Genomic DNA, 22,253 nt, shown 5'->3' with positions numbered 1-22,253 from the left:
TAATTCAATAACCTCTGTATGTGAAGGCATTTCACACAGTAGGGCCTTAACTCAAAGCTAGTCAGGCTGCCTCCCTCCCCATTCAATTTACATGCATAGTTGGGCCAGTAGGTGTAAAAATAGACAGTCAGAGCCTGAATTGGAAATGGTCACTGAATGCTGGCTATAGTTGTTAAAGTTTCTTTTTAACCTAGGCCAGTAGAGAGAAACCTTTGCCAAAGAAAACTCAGGAGAGCAAATAATATAAGTTACAACTATCATTCTCGATTTTCAAAACTCATCTGCCCTTTCGGAATATTCCATACTCTGCGAGCTCAAACCCACTACAGGAATTAACAGAAGGATATGGGCAATGCACCCATTTGCCAAGCTTGCGGCACAGGCAAGGGTGTAAGAGTGCAAGGGAATGTGCAAGATGCAGATAAAATTCCTGACTATTACGGATGCAGTAATGGAGTGAATAAAGATCCTGAGGGGTTGGTAAGTCTAAAGAGAATACAGCCGAGAGAACAAGGAACTTGTTATAAAAAGATAATGTGGAAATACTGAGTTAGTGTTACCATTTGGAATCAGTTAATAGCTGCTGAAATACAGGATGATTGTGTCTTAAGATGCTGTTGGTTAGGCAATCTGGGATTGAGTAAAGTAGCTCACAGAATGTTTTGGTGTGTATATAAAATCTAAGTGTATAAACATCGTAGATACTAGAGCCCTCCTGATAAAGTGTAGTTGAAATGTAAGATGGCATTTTACACTTTTTTAAAAAAGGACTAGCACAGTTGGGAATCTAAAAACAACAATTGCTTTTGACAGAATACAGTATGATATAAATACATTTTCTTGTTTTAGAAAACTAAAGCAAACTTTGCTTTTATAAGTCAACATTATCATGTTTATAGTTACTAGGAGCAAGACAGACTGATGACTTTGTTCTATACAGTTAACAGATAATGTTATAGATTTTGCTTGGAATTAGGTCTCAGTAAATTAAGTTAGATTTAATGTAAAACAGCTTGCTTGGGGCTACAATCTTTGTATCTCTAACAGAGAGAAACATGAATATGAATCTACTCTGAGAATGAATAGCTTTGCAGCATGTTATAATAATCATGTTTATTTTTAAACTGAACTAGAATTTAATTGGAATATTTTTATCTGCAGTTAGAAACTTTGCATTACATCTTCACATGGTATGTTTGCATCTTCATTGTTCAAAATTCACTATTGTTTCTCTCCTGCTTGTTTCTTTGCATATGTTGGTTCTCAAGTATAATTTATCTCAATTAGTAAATCTTAATTTCCTAAGGGATTTTAATATTCAATTTTATCGTAATAAAAATAGCTCAACTATTTATATGGAGGATTTTTGTGGACATGTGAAGACAGAGAAAACAAAACACATGATTTTTATAGATTAGTTTTAAAAAAATCCAAACACCATCTGTAACAGATGAGCTTTGAGCTTTCTTTAATCCAAAGGTTGACATGAAGCATGGTTCACTGTATCAATCAGAAATTTCTTATGATGTCTGAGAGTATCAATATTTTAAAAAATATGCATGATTTTATAATTCCTAATAATTTCACAAAAGTGAGCGAATGTAAACTGTAATTACTAATTAATAGATATGCACTCTTGAGTATTAGATTTCTTTTATTTTAAACAAAGCAGGTTATACTGTTATTTTTGTATTATTGTTTTGATAGCATTAAATCTGGAATATCTATACTATACCCAACCTTACAAAATCATAGGGCCTGGTGTAATTCAGAGATTAATTCAACTATATTATATTTAGGGGACATATAGGGAGTCCTATAGGGAGAAGGGGTCCTATAGGGGTCCTATAGGGAGAAGGGCGGCATATAAGTTTATGTAAATAAGTTTATGTAAATAAATATAATTAACATAAGCTAATACAATGTCTTTTGGAAGTGAAGAATTACATAGTATATAAATGTGTCAGCTTGCCATATAGTATAACTCCTCAAGTGCTTTTGTGCATTTGCTCTCTGAACTTGGTTGTTTGCAGACATTTTGTTAACAACTCAGTAACACCTTCAGTTGTGGAAATGGGATTTAATGCTTTTTCATATACAGTATGCTACTGTGCTGCAGAAACAAAGATGTTATTGATGAAAAATACAAGATGAACTGAAGATGCTTGCCTATGCAGTTGCATATATAAATGGTTGGACTTTTTTCAGTTTCTACATAGGAAGTGCATATAGTATTTAAATGCAGAAGCTGCTTCAATATCTCAAATGTTTTGTGTATGAGAAAGATGGTTGAACAAAAACAATTTTCCTTGCATGGATTGATCCTTGTTCCATTAGAGGCCAGTTTATTATTTAGAATCAAGTTATGAAATCATAGGATTATTCTAATCCTTTAGTTTAAATGCAGATGGAAATAGTTGATTTAAAATGAATAAACATCAAAGAACCTTTGGACCAGTTCCTCAGGAACTTCCTCCTATGTTTACAGGCATAAAGCCTCATTATTGACAGTCAGTTTCTACTTTATAAACACATAGAATAGCCATTCTAATATATATAGTATCTTTCTGTTTTCAAGAACATCCGTTGTAAATTTGACATGAAACAATGCAAATTCAGTTAACTTGAATAGCTTATTTATGTTTGATTTGTATAAATCACTTCTTGTCAAGAAAGTATCCAAATGACATAATTAGTTTTTGTATAATACTTTCTTTACCATTTAATTCTGATGTGGAATAGAACAAAGCGAACTCTTAGGAAGTTTATTTTAATATTTACCTAAATTCTGCTGCTTTAACACTTATACACACTGGACTTATTCCCACTCTATGAAACAACAGATACTTCTGCAGTATCATATTTTAGATGTATGGAATCATAACGTTTTGCTAAATCTTTATATATTAGGAAGGTCAGTGTTTAGTTTTACAATCACTGTTGTTGTTTTTTAAAAAAGCATTAATTGTAGTTTTACTGGAAAAGATCTTGAAATCACATTGACTCTGAAATTCAGCAGAAAAATATGAATTAACAGTGAAAAAAATCTGCTTCAGTCCTCCCCCCATTGCCTTGTCTTTTTAAACAACTTTATTATAAATTGTTAAAGTTACAGTCACACTCCTCTATAACATATCCTTGCAGTTGCTATGATATATGGACATAGTTATTTATCTTAGTCACATATTGTTACAGTAGGTAAATATTAAACTGTAGCAATAATTAGGTACTGTACATCCATATTCAATTTGATTAAAATCTTGATGTTCTTCTACTGAAATATGTCTTTATAATCTCACTTTCATTTTTCCAATGCTGCAGAGAATACCTAATAATTAAAAAGTAGTTTCTTGGTTTTCTGATCACTTCATGTTTATTTCTATCCCTTCCTCCAGTTTCCTGCCAAATGCAATCCCCACCACATTTTTTGAATTCTGAACAGCTACTCAGCTGACAGCTGAAAGCTGCCCAGCCAACTTGGCTTTACATCCGTGGTCCCTTCAGGTTTGGTCTTTCAACACAAGTCAACCGGAAAGCACAATTTCAGTGGATGCCATAACTTTTGCAGTACAAACATTTCATGGTAGCCAGGAGTACCCTAAAGTAGGCCTTTCTTTTGTTTTTCCACTGCAATTTTACTGTATTTACTCTGATACTATTTATTAGTTGCAAAAATGTCATCCAATTTAAAGGGATTTGGCAGCATTGATTGAAACATAAAATCACTGTATTTTAAAAGACTAGTAAAAGTAAGCTAAGGTCTTGTTGAAAGTCATTATTATACTTTTTATCAAGAAAAAAATATTATATAAAGTACCTTTGGCTTGAAAATTAATATAATTTGAACAACATTTTTTTAAAATATTAAATATGTTATTTCTTGGTGATTTTAAATAATGTGACTCTGTAGATAAGAAAATTAGCATCACTTTTAAAAAATAAAACCTAATTAGCATTTGCAGTTTATTAAGTGACAACAATAAGTCCAAAGTATTACCTTATGGTATCTTTTGACTGAAAGTAATTCATAGTCTTGATTCAGAATATGATTGACTTAAGTATTTTTTATTATCATGTTATGCATTCTGGCTACAAGTGAACTGACTATTTGGTAATGTAATATGCATCCTTGAACATACAGACTGAAAACTAATTTGAGTTAGATGCAAGGCTGAATATCCACTGCCAAATCCAAAGGGCACCCTAAGACATTCCAAAGATCCTTCAGGGCTGCCTGACCTCAATGCCAGGCACACACCGAGAGATAAACATGTTAAGGTAGATTAAGGACAGCTTTCCTGTCCAACTACAGACCTCATTGGTGAATTAATGCCACAAGAAAGGAAGCTAACATAAGCTGTTCAGATGGAATGTTGCACAAAAATACATTATTAGATTATCAGTATTAGAAATATATGGAATATTAGAAATATTCTAATATATTTAATATATTAAAAAGAAAGTATAGAAATGAAAATATTAATAGCCATTATCAAAAGGAATAAATAACAGCTTATTTTGGTTGTTAGATAACTTAAAGCCAACTCTCTATCTCTATCTCTGTCTCTCTGTCTGTTTCTGTCTTTCTTTGCCTTTCGGCCTCTGCCTCCTTTGTTTTCTGTGTTATCTAACAAAAGTTCTTCAAAAGGAGTCAAAGTATATGTATGTATATGGATTCTTCACTGATTAATCCTGCCTTCTGTAGACCCGATGAGAACTCAGGAAATAGAAAGAAAGACGGATGGAAACTAATCAAGGAGAGAAGCAACCTAGAACTAAGGAGAAACTTCCTGACAGTTAGAACAATTAACCAGTGGAACAACCTGCCTCCAGAAGTAGTGAATGCGCCAACACTGGAAGTTTTTAAGAAGACACTGGACAGCCATTTGTCCGAAATGGTATAGGCAGTGATGGCAAACCTTTTAGAGACCGAGTGCCCAACCCCTCTGCCCCCATACCGTCCCTGCCCTGCGGGCCACCCACTGCTTCCATGGCCTGCCGCAGATCGCCCAGGTGGCCCAGCAGCACCATGGTGGCCACGCCCTCTGCCCACACCCCACAGCATCATCTGCACATGACGGAGCACGAGAGCGGAGCCTTGTCCCCGCTGCCCGGCTGCCATGTCCTTGGCTGTGCTGTTCCGCGTGGGCCGCACCTGGGGGCGACTTTCCTCCAGGGGGGCTGCTGGTGAGGAGGGGGATGTGGGGCTGGGGCAACGGCCCTCGTGCCCAGAGAGAGGGCTCTGAGTGCCGCCTCTGGCATGCGTGCCATAGGTTCGCCACCACTGGTATAGGGTTTCCTGCCTGACCAGGGTGTTGGACTAGATGACCTCCAAGGTCCCTTCCAACTTTATTATTATTATTATTATTATTATTATTATTATTATTATTATTATTATTATTATTATTATTACTATTACTATTACTATTACTATTACTATTACTATTACTATTACTATTATTATATTATTATTATTACTACTACTACTACTACTACTACTATTATTATTATTATTATTATTATTACTGTGGCCTTTCTTGCTATGTTTATTTGCCCCACTTTTCAGTTTTAGATGTTGCTACTAAGAGAAGTAGACATGTTGTTATTAGCTGTAATATATACCTAGAATGGAGGCAATACACTATTATTAGCACTCAATGTCTTGACAATCTTTCAGTAGTATTTGGTTAGGTTTTTTTAAATGTTAAGTTAACAATTTATTCCGTAAGTAGGGGACATGTGCTAAACAAGAAGTGAATAGAATGAAATACAAAAGTGAAGAAATAATATGGGATAAAACTGAATGAAAATTGCTAGTGATAATGTATGAGTTTTGTATGGAGAATATACTATTTTGTCAAAGAACAGAATTAAAACAAATGATACAAATGTTAGTGTCCATGAAAATAAAAATGAAATAAAATCATTAATTTTATTAGAATGTTGAAAGCTTAATTTATTCAATTTAGGCAATGACCAACTCCAGATTGATACTGGACAACTTAAAGTAAAACTAAACAAGCTAGAAGATACAATATAAATAAAATGATTAAAAAAAATAAAGATGGCAAATTTGGCCAACAATACAAACACCTGCAAATATATCCAATAGGGGCCACTCTAATCTGAGACATAGAACACATGGGTTTTTACAGAATGCCATTAGGGTGGGGAGCCTCATGGATCCCAGCAGGTGCCACAAGAGAAAAGTGTGCTTTCTGTCCTCATATATGATACTGTTTAATCAAAGGGACCTGGAGCATGCCAACCCTGTCACTCATACTGAGCAGATACCATGGGAGATAAATATTCTGTCAAATAAAGAGGACTTACGTCATAAAGAAATTTATAGGTAATAACCAGCACCTTGAACTGCATCTAGAAGCATACTGGTAATCAGTGCAGCTCAAGAAACAGAGCTGTCATATGGATATACTGAAGCATGCCTATCACTGCCCATGCCACTGCATTCTGGACTAGATGAAGATTTCAAGTGGTTTCAAGAAGCTCCATTTAGAATGCATTGCAAAATCAAGCTGTAAGGTGACTAGGACATGAGTGAGTGAGTGAAGGGCCTCCCAATCCAGAAATGAATGTTATTTTACCCAGCACTTTCATCTATATGTTGAACAAGAGGGGAGAATGTGAACTCTATAGCACCTCATAAAGGAGGTTCCAAAACTTATTGCAATATAAGGAAGGAGACAAATGATCATAAATTGGTGCAACCAAATCCCAATCCTTAAAGCCGAACCACAAAAAGGAGCACAAGGATATGTCTTTTGGCTCTGCCATAGGTCGTCTACAAATGTGACCAAGGCTCCTGGCCTGAAACCCAATTAAAATGTGTTTTGATAATCTGCTTCCTCCAGGGTTTTTTACAACAGCAATCTAACTATCTTTTTAATAACCTTCCCTTTTTAGGGATAAGGACATCACCACAACATGAACCCAACTACAAGGCATGTCTTTGGCCACTTTAAAGGAACCTGGTTCAAACAAACAAGAGGGGGGGGGGCAAACTAACAGTGCAGAAAATTCCTCAAGAGACTAGAACCTATTCCAGATCACAACCAAAGAGCAAGGCCTAGTCAGTTTAGCCAGACATACCAATCAGAATCTAACCTGGCATGGGATTGAATGACTTTATTCACTATTTAGCCAGAATAACCTTCTTAGTAGCCCTGAAGAAGATCCTGTGACCTCTTTTGGCCACTAAACAACTATTAGGGTAGATAAATATTAGCATTTTTCTACCTTAATCATCATGAGGTAATCTCTGGTAGGGCTCTTACTGGTGTTCTGTCAGCTTCATTTTGAGTCTTCCTCCAATAGCATTTTATGTGTCTTTTCTGGCATCTCTTAGAAAATCTTGGTAAAATAAGACCTAGGAAGTAAAATATACCTGGAAAAGTGTTTATCAGAATTCTAATTCAAAGTGTGGGAAAGATAACAGTGTGTAAAATTTGGGAAGTATACTTTATGATAAAGTGAATATTTTTGAATTATGGAACGTTCGCATAGCATGAATGCTGAATGTGATAAGAGCTGTATGTGATTAAAGGAAATATGTATGAAAATAATTGAAATGCTAAGTGAATGGTTCAGTGATGATCAGGGAATAAAACTGGGCTGTGTGATTATTCTTGATTGTTTAATGCCTTTGCTGATATTGAAATCACATGTACATATGACAATTATACTGTGTGTTGGCCAAGAACTCAATTGATTCATAACTAATGTCAGATTTTCTGTGTCATCAAAAAGTATGAATCTAAAAACTACAATACTAAAGGCTGAGGAATTTATATTTGATAAAAAAAATGAAGGAAATGATGTTAAATTACACAGAAATTGTAAAAAAAATTAAGGAAGTAGATGTGTATGATGTTAACTTTTTCTCTTCCTTCCCGGATACTTGATAGATAAAGATACAATTTTTTTTAATTTTGTTTTTTTATCATACAAAAAAGAAGATATGTATGAAACATATCAAAACTAGTTTTTTAATTAATGATTTAAGCTTGCCTATATAAAATAATATAACTTTTTCCATTTTGTTGCTAAAAAACCTGATCATAAACAAAAATGAGCATATATCTGTAATCCAAAGTTATACATATGGAATAGTTCTAACTTTACCACTTTGAATACTGATCTTTTGCTGCCCATCCCTCATCCCCAACCCCCCTCCCCCACTGTTAACATTTCCATAATTCTTTACATAATACTTTTGGTCTGTGATTCTAAAAATTCTTTTACACTTTTCACCTTGCTCTTTATAGCGTATTGCTCTTTATAGCGTATTAGCAAACTTATGGGTCTCAAATCAAAATGGAGCAATAGACCACATAATAAAATACCATATGAGCAAAATTCCTTTATTGTTATGACCTAATTAAATTAAAGATTAGTTTTAAAAAAAAAACGGAATGTCCAGAGAGCATTACAAACAATATTTTTGTTGAATTAATCTTCCCTTGTATTTTAATGCACATAGTTAATAATCTTTTAAACCATTAGGAATTCATTATTAGTATAAATATTCCAATTCTATATGCTAGATATTTACGAAATAATTACATTGGTTTATATTTTACTGTAGAAATAAATAATAATAGTGTTGGTCTTATATATATGCTCAAGACATCCTTAAGTTTTCCCCCCTAATTTTACTTAATTTTTCATTTTTCACATGAAGCATAAGTAATAATACAGCTATATGAGTATCTTTTGAAGGAATCCCAAATAGCTAATACATTTGCAAGTCTATAATAGAATATTCCTCAAATTTCTATTGCTCTTGTATAATTAAAACAAGTAATTTCTTATTTATCAAGTCTTCTCTTTATTTACTGGCAATAGTTTTAATGATAGTCTTCCTGTGTGGCTACATATATATTATGCATTTTGTGGCTTGATTTTGGGTTTAGTTGTGGTATAAAGAAAGTGAAGCAAGAATTAAACAATTCATAATTAAGGTTGACAAGCAATTCCCTAATGCCCTGTTGGTCTGCAGAATGTGGAGTTGGCTAGAGTGCTAGATAAGATTGCTTCTGCAAGATCTTTGCACAGTTTTCAACTTTAAGGATTTCCTTGATTACAAAGAACTCAAGAAAATGAAAAGACTGAAAAAGATGCCTATAGCAATAGTGGTAAAAACCAATCACAATGTGACTGAACACTAATGTGAGTTTATGTTCAAACCTACACAGTGGTGGTAAAGCTGGTGAAACAACAATTCTTCTTTGCATTTACAGCTATTTCTAGGGAAAGATAAGATGAAACAGTTCCAGGCATGCAGCATAAACATGTTGGCTACTTTACAACTAAAAACATTTGTGATGTGATCTATGTTACTTTCTACTTGTGAAACTTGAGGAAGTCAATAGGGTCCTCTATAGTCCTAACTTGTGCATTGGATCCATGCCCCTCACATTGTCAGGCAGCTAAATGGGGCAAGAATGATTAGATCTGGGAGATTATTGATGCTTCCTTTAGCAACATAGTGGTGCTGCATGTTTTAAAAAAGCCACTTGCAAATATTATAAATAAAAAAAAGTTCATGTAATTTTTCCAGAGGGTTAACTGAATCAATAAGAATTGGGTAAAACATCAGTAGCATAACAAAAAACTTTCCTATAGTAATGTATTTCTGTTCCTTATGTTCAGAACATTCAGTAATATAATTATTCTGCTTTGCTTTTCACAGTCGGACAGCAATGCAAGCTTCCTTCGAGCTGCCAGAGCTGGCAATCTGGACAAAGTAGTGGAATATCTAAAAGGAGGAATAGACATCAATACAAGCAATCAGGTAAGTAAGTAGCCACACGTGGGGTTATGTTTTATAAACTCCAGATTGTACTGTAATGTTGAAGAATAAATGGGAACCTCCTCCTCCAGTATTTTTTAATTGCTAAAGAAGGCAATCACAGATAAAAAATACATAGACCTGAAATTATTCCCAAAGAGGTGAGACAGATGGTCTTCTGAATTGTTTATTATATGTAGAGATTGAAGATAGAATATTGTTATAGCTAGATTGTCAATTTTGGGAACAAATCTACAAATGTTATTCTTGTTGATTAATGCCAGTTCAGATGATCAGTCTATGTACTGTAGTTCAGTCTACAGCAGCGGCCATCAGCCTTTTGGGCATCAGGGACTGGTTCCGTAGAGAGAGGTTTTTCCACAGACTGGAGGGGCGTGGTTTCATGTGTTGCCTGCATCCTGTGGCTGGGGCTTTGTTTGTTTGCGCAGTCCGGTTTCTGGCCTGCTGCGGACTGGTACCGGTCCACGGACTGGGGGTTGGGGACCCCTGGTCTACAGTACACAGCATCACACAGCTAAAATATTAGGGGCCATATAATTATATTTAATATACAATTATTTACTGTGTGAAGTAAATGTTCTTAATTATATTTCAAATAAAAAAGTTGTTCTATATGTACGGGCTTAAGCGATGTTCTTCAGCACAATTCCCTCAAATCTTTTTGGCCTGGAATTCTGAGAACTGCAGTTATAAAAAAAAATTGGAGGTTACCATGCTGTCAAAAGTTAGAATTCCCACAAACACGACAGATCCCCTTTTACCACAGTGCTCTAAATCAAATTTATATCTATTTTGTTTCAAAGATAGCATGACCCCTTTTCCAAATTCTCTGTAAAAATGTAGGAACAAATGTTAAAGCCTTAAATATTAATTAGTTGTTGAATATTTTGGCAGAATTTTAGAAAAATTTGCAAATTATAATGCATATAAATGTAGCCATTATAGCAACTACAGATAGCTGTCAGAATGTTATATATTGAGTGACAAAGAGGATGTTCCTTGAAAAACTATTAGAGATACCACAGATTGGGATAGAATCGATTTAAGAAAGAGTGAAAATTTGATATTGTGTCATTGGGAAAAATAGTATTTTTAATGTAGATCTTATCTGTAAAGTTGTTCGTTGATTGGTAAGTGTATTTCAAATGCCCATGAGACCATCAAAAGAATTATAAATAAATCTGCATTCTGAATGCTGTTGCTGCAAGAAACGCACTCCCAATTAATTTTTTATTACAGTTTCACTGAAGAAGTAATATTGAACTTTCTTCAGCTGAAGGTTTTCTGTAGGCTAATAAATTTTTATCAAGTGAGAGAGTTCCTCTATGTATATTAAAATCTATATTTTTGACAGGTAACTTAGTGAAGCATTATCTTTCAGAATATCTGCTTTTAAAATGGGAAATTTGTCTGTCTATCTATCCATCAATCCATGTTCTATCATCTATCAGTCTATCTCCATCCATCCATCTATCCTTCAGATAGCTATAGACCAGAAATATATTTCAAAGAGAGGAGGACAACCAAAGGACTGCATAATGATAAATAAAAAACAGACTTCAACTTTCATAGGAGGTTACAGTATACCTATCATACATTTAATGGTCTCTGTATATGTTTCAATAAAGTAGTATCACAGTAATTGATCAACAATTGTTGATTGCAGTAGTTGGGAGAATCTATTGACAAGTGGACCAACTATGGGGCTAGCAGTGATCAAATGACATCTTAGTATATACTTGTTCTCCTCTAATTATATGCTGGCATACTAAATGAATGGACTCCATCTTTATTTCTTTCCTGTGCCAGTTTGATATCCTGTTTTTTAAAGAATGTTTTATCTCAAAATGGAGATACACAGAAATTGTATGAAGATGTTTATGACATTAAAGGAAATGTAATCCATGCTCCCAACTCTGGAAGATATAAACCAGCCAGTTGTACAAATAAGCACATGTGATAAAGGCATTTAAATTCAACTTATCTATGTAGTCAATTATTTACCATATCTCATGAAACTGTTAAACTTATTCTCTGTATCTTATTACTATACAGTTGTTAGACATAAACATATAAAAGAAAAACAAAGAACAAATGGGCATATATTCTACAAATCAGTAACATGAAGTCAGAATAGAAATATTTTGGGGCAGCAATATTTTATTAATTAGTTCATAGTTGTTAAGTGGGGTAGCATAGTGTATAATCTTTGGCTTTCTACTACTCAAATCTTCTCCCAGATCGTCCTCCACAATGGACCTGGTGTTTAGTTAGTGTGTGATTTCTTTACTATTTTTATGGAATATCAGGTTTAATATTCTGTTTGGAAAGCTTGAAGTATGCTAGATAGAATAAATTTGAGAAACTAATGTTCCTCTCTGGCAATCAGAATAGTTACACAGGTTTTTCATTATAAAGCATGATGTATGTGACATTAATAAAACAGCAGCATTTTAGAAGCATGTTCCACTTTTCTCATAAAGTTTGTATGCGTACTTTGAAATATTTTTTAAAGAGGAGGATATAAATAAAGAATTAGATTATTTTAAACTTTCATTCTCTTCTTCAGGGTGTGGAGAAATCCACCTAAACAGGATTTTGATTCATGTGAATAAAGGGCAAGTTTGTTTATGTATAGGTATGTGTGGAAGCCTCAGTTTTTCAATAGACAATAAAATCCTTAACTGTGAATCATACTCCTAAGAAAGCTCTAACTTGTAGTTAGATATACTCACTATACATGAAGGCTGCTAGTTTATTGCTAATTATTGCTAACTCAGTGGGTTAAAATCAGAATTTGGTCCCATCAATAGAATAATCTCCTGAGTAGAGTTCTGCTCAGATTACTTCTTCAGTAGAAGGATCTTTTTCTTCTTCTGTTGACTCTCTAGTTCTGACCGTATTGTTGCTAATGGAATAACTGTATAGGAGAACAAGGAGAATATTTTGACCAGTTAAATATCTACCAGCTCAGAAAACATCTTCTGAATGTGTTCTTCCATTTGGAAGAGTATCTAAAGCCAAAAGATATATGCTACAATGGAAGGGCACTTTGAGATTTATTGAGAGCACAATAATGAAACAGACAAGTTATTTTTGACATGGTTTTTCCTTTAATTGTCCTAAATTACATAATCTCTTTTCTTTCGGATAAATATGGCAAATGTTTGTCATAAAAAGTACATTTTAAAAACAGGGAGGAAAATTAAATGCTTAAATGCACTGTTATTTCTCTCTCTCCTTCCTCCTCTATGTCCCTGTATGTCATTAAATAAGAAATTAAAAGATAAAGAATGTTAGTAATATTACATAACCATTAAAATGTCAATAAAAGCAGATGCTCTGATAATTTTATAAACAAAGAGGTTTATAATTTTCTGAATTTAAATTGTCATTTGCTACCATAAATGAATTGTAACCCTTCCAAATCCCCTTAGATACAGAAGAAATAAACAATTTTATTTACACATATACTCTGATAGTAGTGGAACGTGGTAAAATAAATGCTACTTAGTCATGTTTAATTTAATTCCTGTCCCATTTTTATGTGACCTCTTTTAATTATAAATCTGGTTCTTGCTTGCATAAAGAAATGCAAAACTGATGTTTGTAACAGACAATTTTAGTGATAGACAAAACTACTATTTAACTAAGGCCTGCTTTTCTATTTTCCTTTCATAAATATCTCTTTCCTGTAGGTTCACAGCAATATTTTCTTAAAATTAAATAGAACACTTTAGTGTAAAGTTAAAATCTTCTGTTTTCTGATCCCTAGAAAAACCTCTGGATAATGAAAAATCAACATGAGTTTTTTTTCCATCAGTGTCTTTTTTCCTACTTTGATCCATTTAATCAGTTAAGCAGTATTTGGTTTCTAGCCAGTCTCTCTTCTAAATAGATTTGATTGTGCTCAACTGACCTTTTGCAGATTCCACTGATTATTACAACCAAAACATACGTTTCGTATTGTGTTAATTTATTTAATGCACCATACCTTTTCCTATATGTATAACTTTCACATACGTGTCTCAACATAATGATATCTTTTTTTGTATCTTGTCAATATGTTTGATGCATGGTGCTCTGTGTCATATTAAATACTAATAAATGCATTAGAAAGCTTGTGATCTATATAACAAATCTAAGCAGAGTTCTATAATCAAAGGATGTAGTTCTGAAAAACCCGGAAAACAATTTTATTTAAAAGGGACTTTCTCCTTTGGTAGGATGGTGGGCAATCAATGAGTTAATTTCTATGTTTACATGGATGCTATCTATATTTATATTGTTTTTATGGTTGAATTCTTCAGAATCTTGTAAAATTGGAAAAGATAGAAACATAATAAATTAAACAAACATACCTAAATTATTGATATTATTTGACTGTTTTCTTTATTGCATTGAACAGTACCTGCTCCATGCTGATTTAATAGTTTTCCCACCCTGGGAATTATTGCTCTCATCTTGCCAGCTCTGTGACTTACATTGAAGTTGAGAAACAGTATGCATAATATGACATTTTCCAAAATGTCAATGTAACCTCCATATTAACAATATAATTTATTTGTATACAGAATGGACTTAATGCCTTACACTTGGCTGCCAAAGAAGGCCATGTGGGTTTGGTTCAGGAATTGCTGGAAAGAGGATCTGCAGTTGATTCTGCAACAAAGGTAATTATTCATTGCCCAGGTGCTTAGAAAAATATCATTAACACAAAAGAGTGAATGGTAAAATGTATTGGTAAATGTTTTAATTATTTAAAGTTTATTTAGGCAATATTTCTAAACTATGGCTTTTGTATATTTCCCATATAATTTCTACAGTAGTGGCCAAAATTGTGGAAACCTTTTGGAAAAAGTGTACAGTAGAAATGCCACCTTTGGTTAAGTTTCCACCAATTTTTCTTCTAATTTCTTTATAACTGTAGCCTTGTTCACTTAATAATACTATTTTACATCACTTTCTGGGCAACCAGTCAACTTTTTGCACCATTACTTTAATTTTATTACATTTTACAAGCTCACTAAATGAAAGAACACAAAAAACCCCAACCAACTTGATAGCGATCACATAACACACTGACAAGTGTCCTCTCAGCTTCAATACATGACATTAATAACTGAATCCTACTGTGATCTGATTGGCTCATTGCCAAAACAAGATGACACCTGATTGGCTGTCTAAACACTCATGCTCATTGGCTACAATCAGATGAATGAAAGCTACCTGATATCAACCTAACAAGCTGTGCTTTGTTTTTATGATTATTTGGCTATATCTTTTCATAGAATATAGTACAGATAATTGAACAAACTTTGTTCCATTACATTCTTGATTAAATTATCTTTCCATTGATATATAATGTTATGCTTCTACTCCAACAAAAGTGGTGTTATTAGCCATCAAACTTCAAAAATACACTTTTTGCCACTACTGTACATGTTGCTTTTTCCTCCTAATCCTGAATGAAATGTCATCTGCACATGAGTCACAATTTTAGTTCTGTGAAACTTTGCAAGACTTATTGCGAATAATGATTGTTTTGGATTTGCTAAAATCAGGACTTAATATTTAACTAAAGTAGGCAGGACAAAGTATAAACTTATTTGTTTCCACTTTCCCTGCTCCTTCTTATGCACAGCTGGTAGAATTTTTAATTTCTATTATTTTTGAAAAAAACCAAGAACTGGTCAAAATGAACTCTATTCAATTGCTAAATAAACCAACAGCAAATTTTGAATTAGTTTCATAATTTCTTTCATTATGGATTAGAACCATCAGTTTCTTTCAACAGACATGCTAGGTAGCTCAGTTCTTCTGATTTATTAGGAATTGGTATGCATAACTACATTTCAATGTTCATGTTGCTGACAGAATTTCATAATTAGAAACAACTATTTAAGAAAATTATTTCCAAATTGTGGTGCTTGCTAATGAAAATGCCTATCAACAGTACTGATTTTATTTTTTTAAAAAAGAATAAATATATTACTTTTCTAGAAATGTGTCTGGATAATCTTAATTTAAATCAAATTATAAGGGAAATGGAAGATATTGAACATTTTATAATGGAGAAATTTCAACATTTAATTCATATTTTATTAATATTACAGCGATTGTACTGTATGTTGCTCTGAATTATAGGTACAATTTAAATTAATGTGTGCATTTTTATTCCGTGCAAAGCAGAAGGGAAATACTGCGCTACATATTGCTTCCCTGGCAGGACAGGCTGAAGTGGTCAAGGTTCTAGTTAAAGAAGGAGCTAATATTAATGCACAGTCTCAGGTAAGTTGACACATATGTGCAACTTTCTATTGCACTTTAAATAAAAATGGTCTCAAGGTTAATTGGTGACATACTGTATACAGTGAAGTACACACTTTATTCAGTATCGTGATTGATGTTAACAATTTCCAGCAGATGCAGCTGAATTAACTATTTTATAAATGATACATATTGTCATCAATAATATCAAATAATCATTGTCCAGATTATTTAAGCCATCCTTTATGATCTGGTATTCACACATCCTTCTGCAAAAGCAGTCACCATTTTGCAACATACCAAGCATAACATAGCCATTTTTCCCCCTAAATTTTAGATGTAGCTTAAAAATAATTTAGTAACACAATAACATCTTTAAACATTCCTAAAAATGTTAGAAATTAGTTCATACACAGCCATATGTCTAATGAACAAGGAATTACCAATAGAAGTGATCAAAGAATATGCTTCTAATTTATTGCCTCTCCATCCTAGGAAGGACTAGTCCATGCTTAATCATTATAATCTTTGCAAATGTAAAATACAGACTTAAAATACAGCGTTATTATGTTTTTATTTTCTCTAAAAGTCTAAAGTTTAACTATAATAATAAGCAGTGATTATCCACAAGCCCTAACTACAAGGTAGCATCTGGAATAATGCTTTCCTACTCACCCACCCCTTATATTCAGGAAATGCCTTGGTATCTGAGACAATAATCTTTGATCTATTTTTGTAATTGCTGACTCACACCAGCAAAACAGAAGAGGCCTCCTGTTCTGGAGGGAGGGAAAGAGCAGAACGGAGCTGACAAATCTTTAAATAAAGTGGCATCTACAATCAGATGAAAATTCTTAATCTGTGCATGATGCTACTGAAGTTCATCATACAAAAGGCCCTTGAGGTATATAAGGTATAAAGTATGTATTTCCTTCAAAATATATGAAGGCATTTTTACATGCATCAGTATTTTTACAGCATTAATGTGCAATGATCTTGTTCCCATGTCAAAGCAATCTCAAGTAATCTCACATGGTTGGCATTTACTTGGGAAATTGGCAAACTCATTTGCATGCAATACATTTATAAACAAATATATGTACACACCAATTTCATGCCTGCATAATATTAGTATGGATAGTCTAAAACAGGTGTCTCCAACTCTTGGGCTTCAGCCCACTACCAGGCCACAGCCTGTTTGGAACTGGGCCGCACAAGTGGCAGGAAAGTGTGACCTTGTGCGCAGCTCCACTTACATGAGCTGGGGGCACTCACGCGTGAAGCTCCATTTGTGCAAGTGACAGGCAGTGGCACACGAAACTCCAACATTCTGCCACTCACATGGAACCATTCTCTTCCCCCCCCCACCGGTCCACCAAGACAGAAAGATTGGGCACCCTGGTCTAAAGAGCATTAAACTCTAAGGACTGAGCCCTCCCCTCTTGTCTTATGGTTGATAAGCTGTTTCAAAATGTTGGAATAGCTGGAAAGTTAATCAAGGAATGTTCATTTTTAAAAGCTGAATCAGAGTTCTTACAACAAAAAACTGCAATCACTCTTATGACTAGATTCTGCTTAGCCTACTTAGAGGTGGGCAAGTTGCACCCAATGTTTATAGACGGCTTCTTTTGTATCATCCTTGGAATTTTATCCAAAATTCACTAGTGCAATTTGCCAAATATTATCTGGGCTGGCTCTTAAATTAAAATTAAGTAGCTTGGGGACTATAACATTGTGGCAGTAACTATAACTGATATGCTTCATACAACATTAAGGGCAACTTTTGACCCTCAAAATGTTGACCATAGTGCCAGTTTGGTGTAATGGTTAAAGCGACATAAAAGAAAGCAGAAACCATGAGTTCTCATTTTGTCTTAGGCATGAAGCCAGCTGGGTCACCCTGGGCCAGTCACTCTCGTCCCTAGGAAGGAAATGGTGGCTAAGCACTTCCAAACAAACCTTCCCAACAAAAATTCAGGGATTCTCCAGGCAGTCACCAGGAGTCAACACTGACTTAAAGGTTCAAAAACAAATGAACAAAACTTCACATTAGGTAGAATCTATCTGAACAGTTAAACATTTGTAAGATATAGTTACATAAAATCTGATAGCTAGATTTTGGTCGGGCATTATATTAAGCAATTCCCAGTGCTATTTGGTTGCTAAATCCCTAAATCATTCATTGCTGGAATTACTTGAATGGCGTTTTCCATATTTGTGAAGTGCTGTTTATTGTTAGTCATGTTCTACCATTGATGGAAACTAGCTTAGTAGGTATTCAAGACTGAGATCTCTCATCTTAGAAACTTTGTTACTGTTGTAAATTAGACTTTTAAGGGCTGTGTTATATTTTGTCCCATTTTAATTTTAATGTGGTTCTCAGATGTTCTATTGTTTTACAATGTTTCTTGATTTTATGAACAGATTTTTTAAAATTGTACATTGTCTAGACAATGAGGTTTAAACAGTTAGATTTAGAAATAATTGTATTTTTAATGAGTTATCTGCTTCTGAGCTTAAACTGACATAGTATATTTAGTATGGGATGTACACTGTACACAAATATATGTATCTATAAACAACGTATATGATAAAATACACAAATATACACTTTAATGATACTTTATTAATATGCTTGTGGTCAGCTGGACTACCCTAAACATCATCTATAGCTGACTTTGACTTTGCAAATATGTATGAGTGTATGTATTAAATCCATGTTGCATAGATGGGAATTAGATTTGGATCCGACATATTTTTTGCTGCTTCACAGGCAGCAGCGTTACATAATAAAAAGTATCTATAACTGAAGATTCATATTATGCAAAGGAATCGAAGACAAAGGAAAAGAAAGAAAGAACAGAGCAGAGCAGCATCTTCCAGATACATAATTTTACTTGTTTTCTGCAAAAATATATTAATGGCAACATACTTGAATATATCAATTGCACGCCTGCACAACATTAGTATGTCTAAATATTATGGATAATTTCCATGGCATAGTATCATGGAGAAATGAAAGAGTATTAGATGAGGTATACACATCTACTGATATTAACCTTTTTTTCCATATCCTAATTTTNCTCTCATATTCTATGCTGAGAATTTTTGGTTTTTTAGTACTTAGATATGGGGATATTATCAGTTTCCATAGCTCTTTTAAGAGATATGTAATTCATACAGGCCCAAGCAACCTGGTGATTTCAGATGTGTGGCCTTATTCAAATGTGGCAATTATTTAGGATGAAGATATATATCTGCGTTCTACACATAACTAAATTGCATTAAAATGGTTTCCTGAGGCAAAATTAGAATTCTCAGTTAGTTATTCTATGTACAATTATGCAGAATTCATTATGTTTTAAAATAAAAATTAGCTTTTGAATAAAAAAAATTACTCCAGGAAATGGAAGACATTTTATTTATGGAAATAATTTGGTTGGTTTGGTTACTTTGAACTTACTGGTTGAGATATACCATGTGCTGCTCAGCATTTGGTAGTATACTGTTTTGAATACATCTTTGACTTACTGCATTCTCATATTTGAAACTGTTCGAACTCCAGTTTGGTTGGCAAATACATTTTCTTTGTATATTTTATATATTAAAAAGGAATGTTTGTGTAAATCTGTCTTTTTATGGTGCATTAAAGTTGCACTTCATATCACACATTTAATGACTGGTTGATGACTTTTTTTTAATTGAGCTCATAGGGTAGCTAAAAATGAAATGTTATGACAAACAGAATTTGTTTAATGATGCATTTGCATTACCATAATGTTATATATTTCCAGAAAATGCATGCTGACCTCAAAACAGAAATGAAGAACTATGTAATAATCCTGAAACAAAAATAGCAAGACTTAGTGTTCAAAAACCATAATACAAAATCCATTAAGCTGTTCTGAATTCTTATGTTATAGGCTTTGTACACAGTGAATAATTTAAAACTATATTCACATTTTAATAAAAATATATTAAAATGTACAGAGTACTGTGTATATATAACTTAATGAGGTGCTCAAAACCAATATAATGTGTATTGCATATATTGTTTGGGTTTTATTCTTGGATGAATTAAACAAAATAAAAGTTACTTATTTTCTATTTTTGATTAATGAAATGCTTCAGTGTCATTTTCAAAGATATACATAAAATGCAAGCAACAAATGTTTTATCTGAGTCTGTTAATAGCCTGCTCATAACTGTATTTTGTAAACTGTGGCATTGTAAGAATTAAACCTGATGGTTAGGATGAATTTTATTATTCTTCAAAGCATTCCTTGAAAATATGAATCTTGCACTCCTCTTAAATCCCAAGTTCACATTTTTATCTCCTGGTCAGAATATCAAGTTGTAAAAGTTCTTTTGCAGCTCTGTTATAATCAACAAGTTTTTCTTATATTATAGTGCCATGGAATATATATTGTTCCAGCCCATAAATCTGCCATGATTAAGGTCACTGTTCTATGTTGGACAGTGAGTTACTTCCAATTAAATATAAGCAATAAATAATAGATTTTTTCTTTTCTTCATAAATATTGTAACTTTTACTTTATTTATTTGAAAATCCTATTTCTTGCAGTATATTCTAAGTTAACTTAAGTGCTGCATAAAGAATCTGAAGGATAATATTAAGCTTTACAGAACCACATAAAGTCTCAATCTCATGTTTCATGCTCAAANGTGTGGTTGCTAAGCAACTGGACCGAAACAACAGTGCAAATGAATGAATCAGTAGTTGATCTTCATGCCTACATTTCTCTATTTGATGATGGTGATGATGATGATAACATATTGCACAGTTTTCTCCCCACGTACATTCATTCATTTCTTGTGAGGATATGAAATTGAAAGTGCAACTCATATTATGCTAGGAATGAGTAGCAGTTGTGTTATTCTATTTTAAGTGACTACATGGAACAGGATGAGATGGATAACACTTTTTCTCTGTTAGTTCTAAAACCACCTACTTATTAACAGGCATTACTGAGTGTTTTTAGATTTGGAATGAAACCATTTCACTCTCTGTCTTCTTTAAACAGAAGAAGGTTTATAATCCCACACCAACAGTTCATTATTAGCTTCTGTTGTCCTAAAGCTTCTTTCGCTATATTGCAGTTTATTTTGAATGAGAGTGTAAGGAAGGATTTACACCTACTGGTGCTTGTTGGGCCATACCAGCCAACCAAACAAAATTGTGGCCCAAACCAGGAATCCATTATTAGCTTTTAGTTTCCTAACACTTCTTTTTTTGCTAGATTGCAATTTGTTTTGAATGTGAGTAGAAGGAAGGCTTTGCACATAGTGGCACTTGCTGGGATGTGAGTGTATATCAAAAAAGACAAGTTACAGATAATCAAAGCAACCATTGCAATTCATTTCCCATTCATTTTGTTATCAAAAGATAAATATACATTCAAAAAGGCTGGGGATTGCATCATGATGCTGCTTACGTCACGTTTCTATTCTGATCCCACCTTCTGGGTTCCAGTGTTTTCACATGGTTCCTAGGTCTCCAGTCCCGTTTTAATATTCTGTTCACAGTTTCCAGAGGAAAGAAACACTCTTCTTTTATCATTTTATTTTTTAAAAAATATATTTTATTGATTTTTTTATAGTAACAATCTTTAGTACTTGGTAAACAACGTGTTGTCTGGGTTCATATATTTAACAACAATCAACAATAGTTAATTTCTATGGTTTCATAATCAACATACTAACTAGAAATACCTTTTCTTGATCCTCTCTTCTTCCAATAATATTCTCTTTTTACCAACATTGAACAAATATAGTTCTTAGTATTTTCAATACATATAAAGTTGAATATAAAGATTTTTCTAATATTTATAGGAATAACAATAACAATATGTAGCGTCTTTTCTAATCAGCTTATTTTACAATTGCATTTGCAAAAAATCATCTTATGTAAATTGCTATAGGTTCTGTTCAGAATTCTTATTTAAGCTTAATTTTCCCTCAGTAATCAAAACATTTCTTGTCAATTATAATTTTCTCAAAACTGAGTATATTTAAATATCCAAAACATTTCACACATTTAAATCATCCAGTATTTTATGTTTCACATATCATAAAAAATATTATACTACTTGTAAATCACACCTCTCTTATTATAAATCCCATTCATGTC

At 33.3% G+C, this 22,253-nt stretch overlaps 1 protein-coding gene across 1 annotated transcript in view; it reads left to right on the top strand.

Moving 5' to 3' along the window:
- The first annotated feature begins 298 nt into the window (after positions 1-298).
- The window catches only part of ANK2 (ankyrin 2), a 133,517-nt gene continuing 111,562 nt past the window's right edge, over positions 299-22,253 (top strand). Inside the window, exons 1-4 of the mRNA XM_029283988.1 lie at positions 299-480; positions 9,713-9,814; positions 14,407-14,505; positions 16,025-16,123. Coding sequence (XP_029139821.1) covers positions 346-480; positions 9,713-9,814; positions 14,407-14,505; positions 16,025-16,123 — 435 coding nt within the window. The 5' untranslated portion in view covers positions 299-345. The remainder of the gene's footprint in view (positions 481-9,712; positions 9,815-14,406; positions 14,506-16,024; positions 16,124-22,253) is intronic.

Source organism: Protobothrops mucrosquamatus, unplaced genomic scaffold (genome assembly GCF_001527695.2).
Source record: "Protobothrops mucrosquamatus isolate PMUCROS unplaced genomic scaffold, P.Mucros_1.0 scaffold314, whole genome shotgun sequence".
Lineage (NCBI taxonomy): Eukaryota > Metazoa > Chordata > Lepidosauria > Squamata > Viperidae > Protobothrops > Protobothrops mucrosquamatus.
The sequence above is the reverse complement of the archived record's forward strand: the minus strand, read 5'-3'. Positions and strand labels throughout refer to the sequence as shown.